The sequence below is a fragment of the Pleurodeles waltl genome, chromosome 10, assembly GCF_031143425.1.
Source record: "Pleurodeles waltl isolate 20211129_DDA chromosome 10, aPleWal1.hap1.20221129, whole genome shotgun sequence".
NCBI lineage: Eukaryota > Metazoa > Chordata > Amphibia > Caudata > Salamandridae > Pleurodeles > Pleurodeles waltl.
In genome coordinates this window covers 849,112,021-849,128,673 of record NC_090449.1, presented here as the reverse complement: position 1 = coordinate 849,128,673, position 16,653 = coordinate 849,112,021, and the positions used below count along the sequence as shown (strand labels likewise).

Below are 16,653 nucleotides of genomic sequence, written 5' to 3'. Positions count from 1 at the left end.
TATATGTATTTCATTACTTCAAATAGATTTTCGCAACACTCAGTTGGCCATCTTTATAGAGCAAGTGACAAGCGCCGCCCTCCCCACCAGTCACAGATCAGGACCCCTGCCACAGCTGCAGATGGTAAGGGGGCCATGTGACCCTCTTTCTCTGGTGCCGGGGCCCCAGTGCAAGTTCGAGCTGGCAAGAGAGGCGGGCGGCCTTCCTGCGGGCATACAGCCTCTGTCCGCACCTACAGAGCACGCTGGCATCCATCGCTGGTGAGGGAAGCGCACCAGCTTGTGCGACGTGTAGAGAGACACTGGTACGGCGGTCAGTGGCCACAACTATCACCCATTTAACAACAGACCTGGTTAGGGAGGCGCATTGATTTTGCATCCGCTTCAGGGCCCAAGTCAAATATATCACAGTGGCGAGAGCAGCTCACTACTCCCTGCAACTGACATCAAGTTTTTGTCTTCGGTACCGCTGGCAAGTAATGGCACCCTCTGCAGCAGGTACCTATTGAGGCCCTGTCACAAATGTCACAGGTGGTGGCCTCTTCGGCAGGTAATGAGCCCCTCTAACAACTAAAAAAGACTCCTCCCAGCAGCAGGTGCAGAGACCCTCCCATGTGCGGCAGTGTTAGGAGATGTGCACCTTTACCTGCAGCTTGTACTGCGACTAACACGTTATTAGCGAGAGGTGTGAACCCTTCCTGCAGCCCACACTGAGCCCCTGTCACAACTACCTCGGGCAAGAGATGGCGCCCTCTTCAGTAGGTACTGAGTCCCTCTAACAATTCAGGGCGCCTCTCCTAGCACCAGGTACAGAGTTACTGTGTCATCTGTCACTAATAAGATATAGAGCCCTTCTAAGCCCCTGTCACAAATGTCACGAGTGAAAAATGGCGCCCTCGGCAGCAGGCACTCAGCCCTGTCACACGTGTAAGAGAGGCAGCCCCTGCAGCAGGTGCTGAGCCCCTGTCATCCATGTCGCTAGTGAGAGATTGTGCCCTCTGCAGCAGTTGCTGAGCCCCTGTCATCGATGTCACTAGTGAGAGATGGTGCCATCTGAAGCAGGTACTGCGCTCCTATCTTCGATGTCACTAGTGAGAGATGGTGGATGTCACTAGTGAGAGATGGTGCCCTCTGCAGCAGGTACTGCGCTCCTATCATCGATGTCACTAACGAGAGATGGTGCCATCTGCAGCAGGTGCTGAGCCCCTGTCATCAATGTCACTAGTGAGAGATGGTGCCATCTGCAGCAGGCACTGCACTCCTATCATCGATGTCACTAGTAAGAGATGGTGTCCTCTGCAGCAGGTGCTGAGCCCCTGTCATCGATGTCACTGGTGAGAGATGGTGCCATCTGCAGCAGGTACTACACTCCTATAATCGATGTCACTAGTGAGAGATGGTGCCATCTGCAGCAGGTACTGCGCTCCTATCATCGATGTCACTAGTGAGAGATGGTGCCATCTGCAGCAGGCACGGCACTCCTATCATCGATGTCACTAGTAAGAGATGGTGCCCTCTGCAGCAGGTGCTGAGCCCCTGTCATCGATGTCACTGGTGAGAGATGGTGCCATCTGCAGCAGGCACTGCACTCCTATCATCGATGTCACTGGTGAGAGATGGTGCCATCTGCAGCAGGTACTGATCCCTTGCAATCGTTGTCACTAGTGAGGGATGCAGCCCTCTGCAGCAGGTACCGAGCCCCTGTCACAAACGTCACTAGGAACAGATGCAGCCCTCTGAAGCAGATATTAAGCCACTCGGAACAGATGCAACCTTGTCACAGATGGTACTAGATAGAGCTGAACACCCCCTATCACAAATGTCAATAGGAACAGATACAGCCATCAGCAGCAGGTACTGACCCCCCTTTCACAGAAGTCCCTAGAAATAAATGCAGCCCTCTGCAGCAGGTACTGAACCACTATCACAAGACACGAGGAACAGATGCAGCCCTCTGAAACAGGTACTGAGCCCCTATCACAAATGTCACTAGGAGCAGGTGCAACCCTCTGCAACATGTACTGACCCCCTTTTACAGATGCCCCTAGAAAGAGATGCAGCCCTCTACAGCAAGTACTGAGCCCCTATCACAAGACACTAGTAACAGATGCAGCTCTCTGCAGCAGGTACTGACCCTTTTTACAGATGCCCCTAGAGGGAAAGATGCAGCCTATGCAGCAGGTACTGAGCCCCTATAACAAATGTCACTAGGAACAGATGCAGCCCTCTGAAGCAGATACTGAGACCCTGTGACAAATGTCACTAGTAAGAGATGCAGCCCTCTGCAGCAAATACTTAATCCCCATCACAGATATCACTCGATGATGGCAAACTGCCCTCGCTGCAGCAGGTACAGATCCGTGTCCCACATGTCAGTGCTAAGAGATGACCACCGCCTTCTGCACCAGGTACCATAACCCTGTCACAGATGGAACTGGGGAGAGATGTACACTCCTCCCTGAAACAGTTCCAGAGCCTCTGTTATAGATCGCACTGTCGAGGGATGAGCAAAGCACTCGGCAGCAGGTACTGAACCGGTTCTGTGGACCGGTGTGCCGTGCGCTGATGGTATCTCCAGAGTCTCTTACCTAGAAAGTGGAAGCACCTCTGATGTTAGCCAGAAGGAGACAAGGAGCAGACAGGTGCAGACGAGGATGAGGAGGGTGAACGTCTTCATCCTTCGCGCCTCCATGTCTCGGGCTTGCCTGGGATGCCTTTGAGAGCCGGGGCTGTAGGAGGAAGCAGCCGAGAGTGCTGCGGCCGGAGCAGCGCGCTGTGTTTGCCACCGACCTCCATCTACCACCGCTCCCTACTCCCCATCACTTCCTCTCCTGCCCCGCCCCCTCCCGGAGTCCTCAGCCGTCTGGGTCTGTCTGTGATGAGGAGGCAGCCTGAGCACGCCCCCGGGTCCTGACAGCCCCGTTTTTTACCGCTCTGTACCTCCTTCTGTCTGGATACCGCCCCTCCTAATGACACCGTCGGGGACGCACTATGCACCCCCCCCCCCCCCTCTCCCGTCACCAGCACATCTGGTTAGTGCCTGTCTTTCCATGGGCGTGGGGCGGCTTCCACGGGGTGGGAGTATGAGTGGTATGTAAAACAAGATGTAAAACAAATGTATGTGCCCTTGCCTTCCAACATAGTAACTATCAGGTATTATCTAAACAGAGAGAATGGTCACCTCAAGGCGCTGCGGTCAGCTCATTACCTCAGCTGAACTCCTAGGTCCCGTTAGTCTTCAGCCGAGGGCCTGAATTGCTTACACCACACAAGAGATTGAATGTTTGGGTTGCGCAATGGTGCTTGAGTACACGACAGATGTGCGCCAAAACATGTCGCTACTTAGGACTCTATAATGTAGGTCGATGCGAGCGTAGGGGGCGTGGTTCTGAAGGAGAGGTGGTATCTTGGCTGCCAGCCTCGCCGCTTCCCCTTTCCCCGGAGAGAGAAGCCCCTCAGTACAGCTCGAGAACGGCGCCTCTGCTTTATCTCGACGCAGCCTCCCCAGTTAGGCTCCCGCCCTTCACTCCCCCATCGGAAGAGCATTATCGACTGTCTGCCACAGGCCCTGTGATCAGCCTGACCGATGGCAGTCATATTTACATTAAGCGTCGCCAAACACATCCCCTGGAGCTTTCGAGCTACAGTGTCAAATTAACTGCTTCCAAAACGCCCCTCATCTCCCTGCCCCAGGTGGCTCCTAAGTGCGGAAGTGCCCGGACGAAGCTTTACAACGCAGGATTGCTTTCCCATCTTCTACCTGCTACATACTGACAGCAGGAGGACTGCAGGCAGCGACTTGCGCGTCTGAATAGATGCCTGCAGCTTTATGTTGTTTCCTTTCAATCTGGAAGGGAAAACCCAACAGAGTTTCTATTGCTGGCAATTGGAAAAGAATCCCATATTACTATAACCCACAAATCTGAAGGGATAGAGGCACATCTGTAGGGATAGAGGAAATTGAGTGGGTAGAGAGGGCAAAGGGGACTGAATTTAGGAACTCATTTTAATATACTTAAAAAATCAATTGTCTCCATAAAGACTTAGATGGGTCATCTAGATGCTACAAATATCTGTTTGTAGTTTCATGTTATATTGTTCCATCATGCTGAAATAGCTTAGTGGGTTAATTTGCCTGATGCAGAGAATTTCGTGTAGCCGAAGGGCACAGTTTTGTGCTGTGTAGAAGTTAAATATGTGGGCAAATGCATTTGTTCCAGAGATCCCTTTGCACCTGTTGTGAACAGCTGCATGTCAACTGCAAGGCATACATATTAATTCACAGTACATTTTCAATCAATCTTTTCTCTTCTGACCTTGGTGACAGTGGATCAATCCATCTACTACAGGGGTCTGTATTTTACCTAAAGGTCTCAGGTTAAAACCCTGGTGGATCTACTCAGCCTTTCATATTTTCAAAGTTAGTAAAATGAGTACCATTGAGCGGGGTAACAAGTGTGCAGACGGATTAGAAGAAATGATGGAGATTGCTATGATGTAGCAAAAGATGCATATAGGATGTAAAGGGAAAAGCCAGACGATGCAGCCAATATTGTTTAAGGAGAGTAGAGCAAGTGAGAGGAGACTGATAGGGACTGGAGGACTTTCAAATAGGGAAGTCATGCTCATTTTAATGCTTGGTCGCTGGTCATTATATGTGTGAGGTGCTATATATTCTCTCACCATGCTCAGTAGGTTTGACTGTCAAATAGTGTTGAACTGAATTCTTTGATATAAACTTTCATAAAGTTACACCCATACTTCTAGGTTTCATGCCCTGTGTCTTTATAATGTAAATACTACTATTTTGGGCATCTTCTTCCGTTGAGTAATTCTGGGATTTAGGCAAGAAGAGATTTAAATAGTGGACTATCTTTGCAGGTTGGATAGACTTTTCTGTTATGGTCTATTCTTCGAAAAAGTTTTGGGGCAAGACTTTTGTAAGAAAATTCACTTTTTTTGTATGATCACAGCCATTTAAAAAAAAAAAAAACGATGCTGTTGGACTCAGTACAGTGGGACTCGGCTAGCCAGGTCCCAGTGCATGTGCTCTGGTTCCTAAAATCTGCTGAACTGGTTAAAATCCTAATTGGCATTTTTATCTTACCTATAATCTCCTAGTATATTGAGCAGAGTGTATGCAGCACTTACAAGTTAAATGGCACTGGTGGACTGTAGCACCTATTCCGCCAACACTAAAGTGACAATGCAAAACATGTTTCCAGGCCTGCTCCTACAGTACGTGTGCAGTTTTAAAATTGCAAGTTTGACCCAGCAGAATAAACACTTTTCCTGGTCAAAACCTTTCTTTTTAAAACCTCTAAGTCACCCCTAAGGAAGGGTGTAAATGGTCATAGGGCAGGATGTATGGTGTTTAACTCCTACGGTGCCTGGGACGAGGTGGTCTCATCCTCGCACACGGTTCCTGTGTGCCTCGGATGAGACCGCCTCATTCTGCACTGGGCCCACGGGGGGAGCACTAGCACTCCCCCGTGGGCCTCCCACCCACACACCCCAAATCAGGGATGGAAGGGGAATCGCTTCCCCTTCCACGCCGACCCCACGTCCTCCCCCTATGATGTCTGATGACGTAAGCACGCAATGCGATCAGCCTGCAGAAATGCGCAGTAGTCACCAGGGAGTATTTTTTTTTTTTCTATATGTGAATAAGGGGAGCGACCCCTTGGGCAAGGGCCACTCCCCAGGGGGGCAAATAATTATTAGGCCTTTTTTGCCCCCCGGGGGCAGATCGGCCTAATCAATATAGGCTGATCTGCCCCCAGGCGGAGCAAAAGCCACTAGACACCAGGGATTTTTTTTTTTTTTTAATGACATTGGCATAAGGGGAGCGACCCCTTTGGGAAGGATCGCTCCCCAGGGGGCAATTTATTTGTTAGGCCTTTTTTGTGCCCCCTGGGTGCAGATCTGCCCATATTGATTAAGCCGATCTGCCCCTATGGGGGGCAGAAGCCACTAGACACCAAGGATTTTTTTTAATGTGTTTACATTGATAAATGGGGGCGACCCCTTAGGCTCCCCTGGGGGCAAATTGTTTTTGGGCCATTTCTGCCCCCTTTGGGGGCAGATCAGCCTATTTTTATTAGGCCAATCTGCCCCCAAGGGGGGGCAGAAACCACAAGACACCAGGGATTTTTTTTGGGTCAGTTTCAAACAAGGGAGTGACCCCTTGACAAGGGTCGCTCCCATGGGGGGGGAATTTATTTTAGGCCATTTCTTCCCCCCTTTGGGGCAGATCGGCCTATTTGAATTAGGCTGATCTGCCCCTAGGGGGGGCAGAAACCACTAGGCATCAGGTTTTTTTTTATTTTACAGATGGGGAGCGACCCCTTAGGCAAGGGTCGTTCCCCTGGGGAGGGGGGGTTATTTTAGGACATTTCTGCCCACCTTGGGGGCAGATCGGCCAATTTTTCTTAGGCCAATCTGCCCCCAAGAGGGGGCAAAAACCACTAGACACCAGGGATTTATTTTTTGTGCCAATTTCACGCAAGGGGTGCAACCCCTTAGGCAAGGGTCGCTCCCCTGGGGGCAAATTTATTTTAGGCCATTTTTGCCACCCTTAAGGGCAGATCAACCTATTTTTGTAAGGCTCATCTGCCCCCCAGGGGGGCAAAACCCCCACCATACACCAGGGAAGATTATTTTTCAAATAAAGAGGGTGGGGTAGGGCCATACCACCACCCCAAATAAATGGGGACAAAGTTGTTCTGCCCACCGGTGGGCAGATCGCCAATTTTTCTTAGGCCAAAGGGGGCAGAAACCACTAGAAACCAGGGATTTATTTTTTGCGTCAATTTCACAGAAGGGGAGCAACCCCTTAGGCAAGGGTCGCTCCCCTGTGGGCAAATTTATTTTAGGCCATTTTTGCCACCCTTAAGGGCAGATCAGCTTATTTTTGTAAGGCTCATCTGCCCCCCAGGGGGGCAAAAACCCCACCATAGACCAGGGAAGATTATTTTTCAAAAAAAGAGGGTGGGGGTAGGGCCATACCCCCACCCCAAATAAACAGGGACAAAGTTGTTCTGCCCACCGGTGGGCAGATGGGGCAATTACCCCGATCCACTCCCGGGAGGGAGGGGGAGCAGAAAGCCTACTAGACACCAGGGAATTAAAAAAATAAAATGGTGGGCTGGTGGCTACCAACCAGTCTGGGCATGGTCATGACCACAGCCCAACTGAAGGGGGTAGCAGCCTTTCAGCTCTCCCCTGCACACTAAAACATGTTATCACACAGCAAGTAAGAGGACATTTGATTATTTTGGGTTTTGGTTTTACATTTGGGCCATGAGAGCTTGTCTAACTCTCAAAATCGTCCCACTTGACATGGTGAGGGTGGCACTTTTTGGACTTTGGGACGCTGCCATGTTGAACAATCCACAAGACCTAGACACATCTGAAAACTAAACATATGAGTGAGTCCAGGGTGGTGTGCTTCACATTCAACCTGCACCATTTCTTACCCACAACGCCCTGCAAACCTCCAATTTTGCTGGAAATCACACATTTTTCCCACATTTTTGTGATGGAACCTTACGAAATCTGCAGGAATCCACTAAATTCTTACCACTCAGCATTGTTGCATCTATACAGATATAAATTCTGCCCCACTTGTTAGCCTACAAATATTTAATTTCAAACTGCACTTTTGGATCCGCTTTGGTTCCCCCTCAATTTTGAGAAGTTTTTGGCTGTCACAGGCACTTGGCCCACCTACAGAAATGAGGTATAATTTTTGCCGGGAGGCTGAGGGGAACATTGAGTGGTAGGACATTTGTCCCGGTGCAGTGATCCCAAACAGAAATGTGGGAAAAATGTGATTTTTTTTGCTGAATTTGAGCATTGCTGAGGGTTCTGGGTATGAAAACACTGGGGGATCCACGCAAGTCACACCTCCCAAGACTCCCTCGGGTGTCTAGTTTTCAGAAATGTTTGGGTTTGGTAGGTTTTCCTATATCGCTGCTGAGCCCAGGACCAAAAACGCAGATGCTTCCCCGCAAAAACAGGTAGTTTTGTATTTGATAATTTTGATATGGGGCATTTCCTTTTGCGAGCACTAGGCCTACCCACAGAAGTGAGGTACCATTGTTATCGGGAGACTTGGGGGAATGCTGGGTGGAAGGAACTTTGTGTTTTTTTGGACAAATTTGGAGGATTATAAGGATTCTGGATAATAGAACCTGGTGAGAGCCCCACAAATCACCCCATCTTGGATTCCCCTAGGTGTATAGTTTTAAAAAATGCACAGGTTTGATAGGTTTCCCTAGGTGCCAGCTGAGCTAGCGGCCAAAATCTACTGCCAGGCACGTTGCAAAAAACACGTCAGATTTCAATGTAATAATGTGATATGTCCATGTTGCGTTTCCTGTCGCGAGCATTAGGCCTACCTACCAATTAAGGTACCATTTTTATCAGGAGACTTGGGTGAACACAGAATAGCAAAACAAGGGTTATTGCCCCTTGTCTTTCTCTACATTTTTTCCTTCCAAATGTAAGACAGTGTGTAAAAAAGACGTCTATTTGAGAAATGCCCTGTAATTCACACGCTAGTATGGGCACCCCGGATTTCAGAGATGTGCAAATGACCACTGTTTCTCAACACCTTATCTTGTACCCATTTTGGAAATACAAAGGTTTCCTTAACACCTATTTTTCAGTCTTTATATTTCAGCAAATGACGTGCTGGATACCCGGTATAGAATGAAAACCCATTGCAAGGTGCAGCTCATTTATTGGCTCTGGGTACCTAGGGTTCTTGATGAACCTGCAATCCCTATGTATCCCCACAACCAGAAGAGTCCAGCAGACGTAACTGTATATTGTTTTAAAAAATCTGACATTGCAGGAAAAAGTTAGAGTAAAACTTTGAGAAAAATGGCTGTTTTTTCACCTCAATTTTCTTTTATTTCAGCTGTTATTTTCTGTAGGAAAACCTTGTAGGATCTACACAAATGACCCCTTGCTGAATTCAGAATTTTGTCTACTTTTCAGAAATTCCTGGGATACAGCATTGGTTTCACACCCATTTCTGTCACTAAGTGGAAGGAGGCTGAAAGCACAACAAACAGTAAAAATGGAGTATGTCCCATTAAAATTCCCAAATTGTGTTGAAAAATGTGGTTGTCTGATTCAAATCTGCCTGTTCCTGAAACTGGGAAGATGGTAATTTTAGCACCACAAACGCTTTGTTGATGCCATTTTCAGAGAAAAAAAACACAAGCCTTCTTCTGCAACCCTTTTTTCCCATTAAAAACAAAACAAAAACATTGTCGCTGTATTTTGGCTAATTTCTTGGTCTTCTCCAGGGGAACCTACAAAGTCTGGGTACCTCTAGAATCCCTAAGATTTTGGAAAAAAAGGACACAAATTTGGCACGGGTAGCTTATATGGACAAAAAGTTATGAAGGCCTAAGCGCAAACTGCTCTAAATAGCCAAAAAAAGGCCTGCCACCTGTGGAGGAAAAGTCCTGGCAGTGAAGGGGTTAAAAAGTACGGCATGTGTACTTACGTTTTATATGTTCTGGCAGTTAAAACATCTTTAAAGTTGTTTTTCACTGTAGCAAAGCTGGCTCTCCTATAGAGAAACACTGGGTTACATTATAACACATTATAATGTAAAACTTCAGTTTGGAAATAGCTAGAACCACTATTCAAGGACTCATATTAATAGTAATTTAGAATCCACTTTAATGATCGAGTCCGATTTAAAATTACTATTTTGAAAATGCCACTGTTAGAAAGCTGCCATTTTCCTGCCTAAAGCCTATAGTAGCCTTCTCAGAATTAACCCAAACTGTCACCTAGCAGCCTGGTGGCCCCCTGAAAGGATGTATGAATGGCTTCCAGCAAAGAGAACAAAAAGGCCTTGGCTGGGAGGAGATGCAACTGTGTCCTGACAGGATGGTCTGGGAACATGCCTACCAACCCCACAAGTTTCAAAGGAGCATTTAGTGTTACAGGCAGATGTAACTCATATGTAGACTTGCCCCAACCACTGTCTTAGTAGCCAGAGTGGCACCAATCCCAGTGAGGGCAAAACCTATTTCAGAACTGGTTTGAACAGGGAGTTGTCAAATTTCCCATTGCACATCTCAGGGGTGTACCCTGAGTTCTGCACAAGGGAGGAAAGGTTCTGCAATAATGGATTTAGGTAGAGAGGAAATCTGTGGGATAGTTTACAGTAAAACACGATGGAGTGCTGCAAAAGTGAGTAGGGGCACTCCTGGGAACGTTTAACCCATTGGTCAGTATTCTCTTCAGAATGCCTCGGGACCTGTGGAAGACAGGAGAACTGTAACAGATGTTGAACATGAGGAGAGAAACCCCAAGGACTGTACCTGTTCCCCACGTGTACCCAAGACAGAAGACAGGGACTCGCTGGCTAGCCTTCTGTCAAGCTCCAGGAACACAAAACTTACAAGAAGACCAAGGGCCATATGTACAAACACATTTTTCCATTGGCACAGAATGGGAAAAACCCTTTGCTACATCTGGCCCCAAATCTCTGCTGAGCTCTGCTCACCAGTTTCAACTAGATTTGACCTCAACCTTGCTGATGGCTTCTGGGAAATTGAGTCCTAACCCTCATGTGGCACCCAAAAGGTTTTGGTCTCTTGGCTGGTGTTACAGCGTACTCTTTCCCCATTTGAAATTGCAAGACTGGACACTTAGAAACGTTTTTGAACTTTGAGCAGAAAGAACCAGAGGCCACCACTGGACCCCCACTGAGCCACAGCCACCGACAGCCAGTCTGACTCAATGTGCTTGTTTGCCCCACTGAAATTTCACTGGGAGCAATGCTGAGCAGCACCCCAAAGACAATACCTTACTGAACCCAGAGTCCACTCACTTGGAGTTTTCGGATAGCCGATGTAGAGAGCCTCAAACTTTCCGCTGGATCAAAGATTCCCAATGAGGATGTGTGCTTCAGCCCATTGTTGTCACCAAGTCCCTCTTCGAATCCAGCTGGCACCTCGTCATGCCGATGACCTCATTGACAAGGATCTTTCTGCAGAAAATTAGTAACGTAGATGTTAAACTTTCGACTGAGACAAATCTGGTGCCTGCATCTGATCTGCTCCCCATAGTGGTCAGCCTTTACCTTTTACTTTGATGCTGTCTAGTGTGACCGTGATTGGTGCTTTTGACTTTTTGACACTACAAATATCTGAAGTATTGAAAAATCATATCTTTGGTTCACTACATCAGATCCGTTTAAAACGTAGAGGGCAAGCAGGAGCTACTGGCAAAACCACAAGGGTTGAATCAATTTGCTCCTGATGTAGAGGGGGCCTGGCTTACTATAGATCCTGAGCAACTGGACCAAGTATCCCTTCAGCACTTGACTCTCAGTGTTAATGTTGGTCGAGCAGTCCAACGCTTCTCAAGAGGGAGGTAAACACGGGAGAGGTGTGGACACAATCTCACAACTCCGAACATGTTCTGTTATAATAATAAATGATCTTCCAGTCAAATACTTGCTTTTATGAAAAAAGGAGCATTTCTTATACACAAAGTAAAATACTGCATTCACAAACAGTACACGCAGCCCCCTGAGGTCAGGGCTCTAGTGTTTTTAACAGGCGGGTTCCTGAGTCCTACACCCTTCTTACTAACTGTAGCGGTTATTGCTAATTCACTAAAGGTGACATTCAGGTTAAGCTGCACTAGTGGTCCAAGTCTCAGGATTCCCACTCAGAGTCTTATTAAGTCAAAAGTGTTCCAGCGCCAAAGCGTTATATAGTAAGCAAGTTCCACCAGGGCCATCTGGCCTCTAAATCAATCTTACCCACACCGGCAGAAACTGCAGGACTAGAGTCTCCAAGCTTGCCGTTCATGGGTGAAGAAACTGCAGCCTATGTCTCAGGTGAGTTTCACACACACAGCCTCTCAGGGGCAGTGATCAAGTATTCTCAAGTTCTTAACACTCAGTCCTGTGGAGACAGCGACCGATGGATCCTTGATGCTCCTCCAATGCCTGTAATTTACCTTGGTTCCTACCCAGAGGTGAAGGTTGGGGGGTTCGATGCCCCTGGTACTGGTCCTCAGTCGTTGGTTGGGCCTGCACAGGCCTCCACAGCAGCCTCTTCCTGTTGATGATGGTTTCAACCACACAACACCACCTCACTATTGTCCAGTGGCCCCACCTGGCATACAGGGTCACCGCCCTCACTCTGTACATGGGCTGCAGCCCAATCAGCACAGAAGTAATCTTCACAGTAGCCCCACCTGGCGTATGGGGTCACCTACTTCAACCTGTAAACAGACTATGATCCGATTGTCGTGGCAGTAATCTTCACAGTAGCCCCATCTGCCATATGGGATGACCGACTTTACTCTGCAAATGGGCTACAGCCAGCTTGGCACAGAGTAATCTTCATGGTGGACCCACCTGGCATTCGAGGCTATCAACTTCCTATAACACACAGGCTACAACCCGATCAGTGTAAAAGCTGTTCTCTTCACACCTCACTTCAGAGATCCAACCGACAGGATCGCTAACTAGATCTCACTCCCTCCATAACTCTTCTCCCTCACAGGGCACTATGGTCTTGGCAAGCAGGCATGCACTGGTGCTCGAGGCTCCAAGTGCAGGTGATCCTGTTTTCCATGGATGATGTCCTTTCATCCAGCTGGGAGACTAGCAGGCACTTGCCTTCAGTCCTGGTCACAGGCGGGCCTTACAGAGCTTCTTCTCCTCAAACAGCCCAACTGGTGCTTGACTGTTTACCATTTGTGGGGACCTCAAGCTCCTCTTCTTTTAGTCCATTTCCAGACACCAAATGTGATTTAGAGTCTGCGTCTTTGAAGTTTATGTTTGGGGGCTGCTTCTCTTTAAAGTGCCCTCTCCTATGCACTGTCCTTCCTCCAGAAAGCAGTCTGTCACAGCAGGAGTGACTAAATCGGATAGCCTCATAATCCAGAAATGAAAGTGAATAGAGGTTCACACCTGGATGTCAACCACAGTGATATGTACATCAAAAGTTATCAAAGGAACTCAGACCGACTCCTTATGATTCTCTTATCAACACCTTTCTCTTCCTACAAATCTTGTTTCAATTTCCATGGTAAAGATTTCACACAGGAAGATCTATGTACACTCCTTTTCCCTGCTACATTACTCTTAACACTGAGAGATGAGAGAGAGGCCATTTTTTAATATTGTGTGTTCCACTTTCTTCAGCAGAAACACCCTCAGTCTCACACTCCTCAGCCCCATCAAAACATCAGTCTTTGTCAAATCTGTCTCTGGTAGTTTTACAATTTTGTTCATATTCCACCACCGACCCCCATCAACCATTATAGCATTACCACAATTTGTTTTACTCTCACAGGATCACTATAACAGGACTCCCCTTTTTTTTACAAGGATACTAGTCTTAATACGTATTAAGTCCCGAAGGCATATTTTTTTTGTTTAGTGCCCTTTATGAAATCATATCTTCTTTTCATTTTACTCTGTCCCAGCTCTACTCTCTTCAACCTATCTACTTTCTCGACCTCCGTATGACACAACTCCCTAACTGATTTAACCAACCATGCTGGAAAGAGAATGGAAGTAGCTTTACGACCTCTCAAAGCTTGAAAAGGAGACACCCTGGTTAAGGAATGTGGTGTGGTGCGATAAAACCATAACATAGCTTTGACCTCTTCTTCCATATCAAAATTGTTGGTCCTTGCCCATTTTAAACACTCCCCTAATGCTCTGTTCATTCTCTCCACCAACCCATTAGTTTGTGGAAGATAGAGAGAACTCTTTAAATGCTTGTTCTTAGATTGCTTTAGGAAAGATTCCATTTCACAATTAACAAATTGTACTCCATTGTCTGTTATAATCATTTTTGGAAAACCTTCCCTCATGAAAACATTTCACAGTTAACAAATTGTACTCCATTGTCTGTTATAATCATTTCTGGAAAACCTTCCCTCATGAAAACATCTTTCAGAAACTTCACAGCACAAGACGCCATAGGTGTGGCACAAAAACACACTTCGGGCCATTTGCTGTGATATTCCATCAGGACAAACGCATAGCGTAACTTATGAGGCAGAAAATTGAAAGGACCAACCCTGTAAATTCCCAGTTTCACCCACGGCTCAACAGGAAATTCTATAGGTTGTAAGGGTGGTGTACAAACTTTAAAATCTTTCTCAGCACTGCCACAGGCACCACACTGTTTTACTATGGCATCCACTTCTTCATCCATTGCAGGCCACCAAAAGTGTTCTCTTAATCTGCATTTCGTCATTGTAGCTCCAAGATGACCATCATGGGCAGCATTGATTAAACCCACACAGACTCCATATGGTGGAATAAATTTTTCACCTCTCATCACCACCCCATCCTCAATAGAAAATTCTTCTGCTACTTTTGAGAATGGTTGCAGTGGCAAATCCAAATTTCTCTCTTTTGACCAACCATTAACTAGAAATTCTTTCACTTTGTACAAAATAACATCATCTTCCTCAGCATTCTTCCAATCCTTTTCACTACACGCTTTTCCAACAGGTACATCTATACTTGCAACGAAACAGCTTTCATTATCCTCTTCCATATCCACCTTGTCCACATCACAAATAGCCAGTCTAGATAAGAAATCAGCTCTTACATTCTCTTGCCCTGGGATATATCTGACTTCTATGTCGTATTGAAGGAGTTTTGTGGTTAATCTAGTATACGTGGCGTGCTATAATTGATTTTTTCACCTCTCAAAATATACACTAGAAGCTTATGATCAGTTTGAATTATGAATTTTCTGCCCCAAACATAGCTTCTAATTTTTTCAGTGATCCACACACATGCTAACAATTCTTTCTCAATGACAGAATAATTTAATTCAGCTTCTCTCAATACTCTTGACACATAACTAATAGTGACTTCACCCTGTGTGGTTTCTTGTGTCAAAAACGCACCAAGACCATACTTGCTTGCATCAACAGTGATTATACATGTTAACCGTGGATCATACAAATGCAATGCGTCTGCATTCATCATTTCCAATGTTACCAATTCAAAAGTGTCTTGACATTCTTTATTCCACACAAATTCCACCTTATTCTTCAGCATCTTGGTTAGCTACTTCATTTTTATAGCATACTTCAGAATAAATCTAGCATAGAACTCACACAATCCCACAAAAGAGGGTAACTCATCCTTCTTCTTTAGAACAGAACATTCATTGACTGCCCTGACCAAACCCGGTCTAGGTTTGATGCCTTCTGTGGATACCAAATGTCCTAAAAATGCAATGTTTTTTTATTCCAAAACTCACATTTTTCTTTTTTTACAACTACCCCATTATTTAAAAAAAATGTGCAGAACCTTCCTGAGTATGACATCATTTTAATCTAAACATTTTGTGAAAATAAGTACATCATCTTGAAATATTAAAACACCCTTTACATCTTTAAGAAGTTGAACCATAACTCGCTGGAAAGCAGATGCAGCAGAAGCTAATTCAAAAGGCATTCTGCAAAACTGGAAACTGCCGAATGGTGTGTTGAAGACTGTGAAATGCCTAGAACTTTCTTCAAGAACAATTTGATAGTATGCCAACGCCAAATCAATTTTTAAAAACCACTCAGCCCCCTTGAGATCTTCCAAACAATCACTAATCCTGGGTAGGGGAAATGAATCAATCCAGATCTCCTTATTAAAGCTCCTTAAGTCAATGCGCAACTGAATTTCGCCATTCCGCTTACGAGCTACCACTATGGGTGAAAGCCACAAACTGGCAACAAGAGGTTCAACCACCCCGCTCTCTTGTAATTTCCCAGTTCCTGTGTGAGTTCATACCTCAAACTAAACGGGATCGCCCTAAGTTTACTCTTGACAGGAACTGCTCCCTGTTTAACTTTTATCCTATGTTTGAATCCCACAATGCGTCCTAAATTTTCCTCAAAAAGGTTAGGAAATTCTTGATACAAGGAGTCAATATCAGAAAAAAAATAACTGCTTCACTACCATAACCTGTTCACTTGTGCCACGTTTTAACACTATTCCAAAAAGGCCTTGATGAAACCACCCTAAAATATCAAGCCCTTTGACTGCTACATAGAGTTTTCCCTGGATTTGTCAGCCTTAAAATTCCATTACATCTTCAAAGTATCCTTCCAATTCAATCCTCTTTCCTTCATACAAAACCGGAGCTCTATCCGGAGGAAACAATTTCCTAGTGCCCCAGGTCTTCCTAAACAAATCTGAGGGCACCATAGTAATACATGCCCCAGAATCCACTAATAAACGCAGAATCTTACCACCAACTGTAACATTTACGTTCAGATCAACACATTCCCTAGGGTCTTCTGAAAAAATATCATCATCTGACACAACAACAATCATGGCTTGAAATTCATTAGCCAATTGTTGGTCAGTGATCTGTTCAGAATCCACAATACAGTTGACTTTCCCACTTTTACTAAACATACTGTGACACACTCTAGCAAAATGACCCAACTTACAACATCTGCGACACGCTACAAATTTTGCTACGCAACCCTTACTATTCCTCCTGTGAGGTGCATTCCCACACCTAAAACAAATGTTGGTGCGTTTGAAAAATTGTTTATCCATTCCTTTGTTGTCCTTACATACAGATACATTTGAGATCGCATGAACTTTTTCATCTATTTATTTTT

The 16,653-nt window shown here is 45.9% G+C and overlaps 1 protein-coding gene across 1 annotated transcript in view; it reads right to left on the bottom strand.

Moving 5' to 3' along the window:
• ST8SIA6 (ST8 alpha-N-acetyl-neuraminide alpha-2,8-sialyltransferase 6) overlaps positions 1-2,836 on the bottom strand; it is a 299,018-nt gene extending 296,182 nt beyond the window's left edge. The window contains exon 1 of the mRNA XM_069211545.1: positions 2,589-2,836. Within this exon, the coding sequence (XP_069067646.1) occupies positions 2,589-2,692 (104 nt within the window). The 5' untranslated portion in view covers positions 2,693-2,836. The remainder of the gene's footprint in view (positions 1-2,588) is intronic.
• Positions 2,837-16,653: the final 13,817 nt, after the last annotated feature.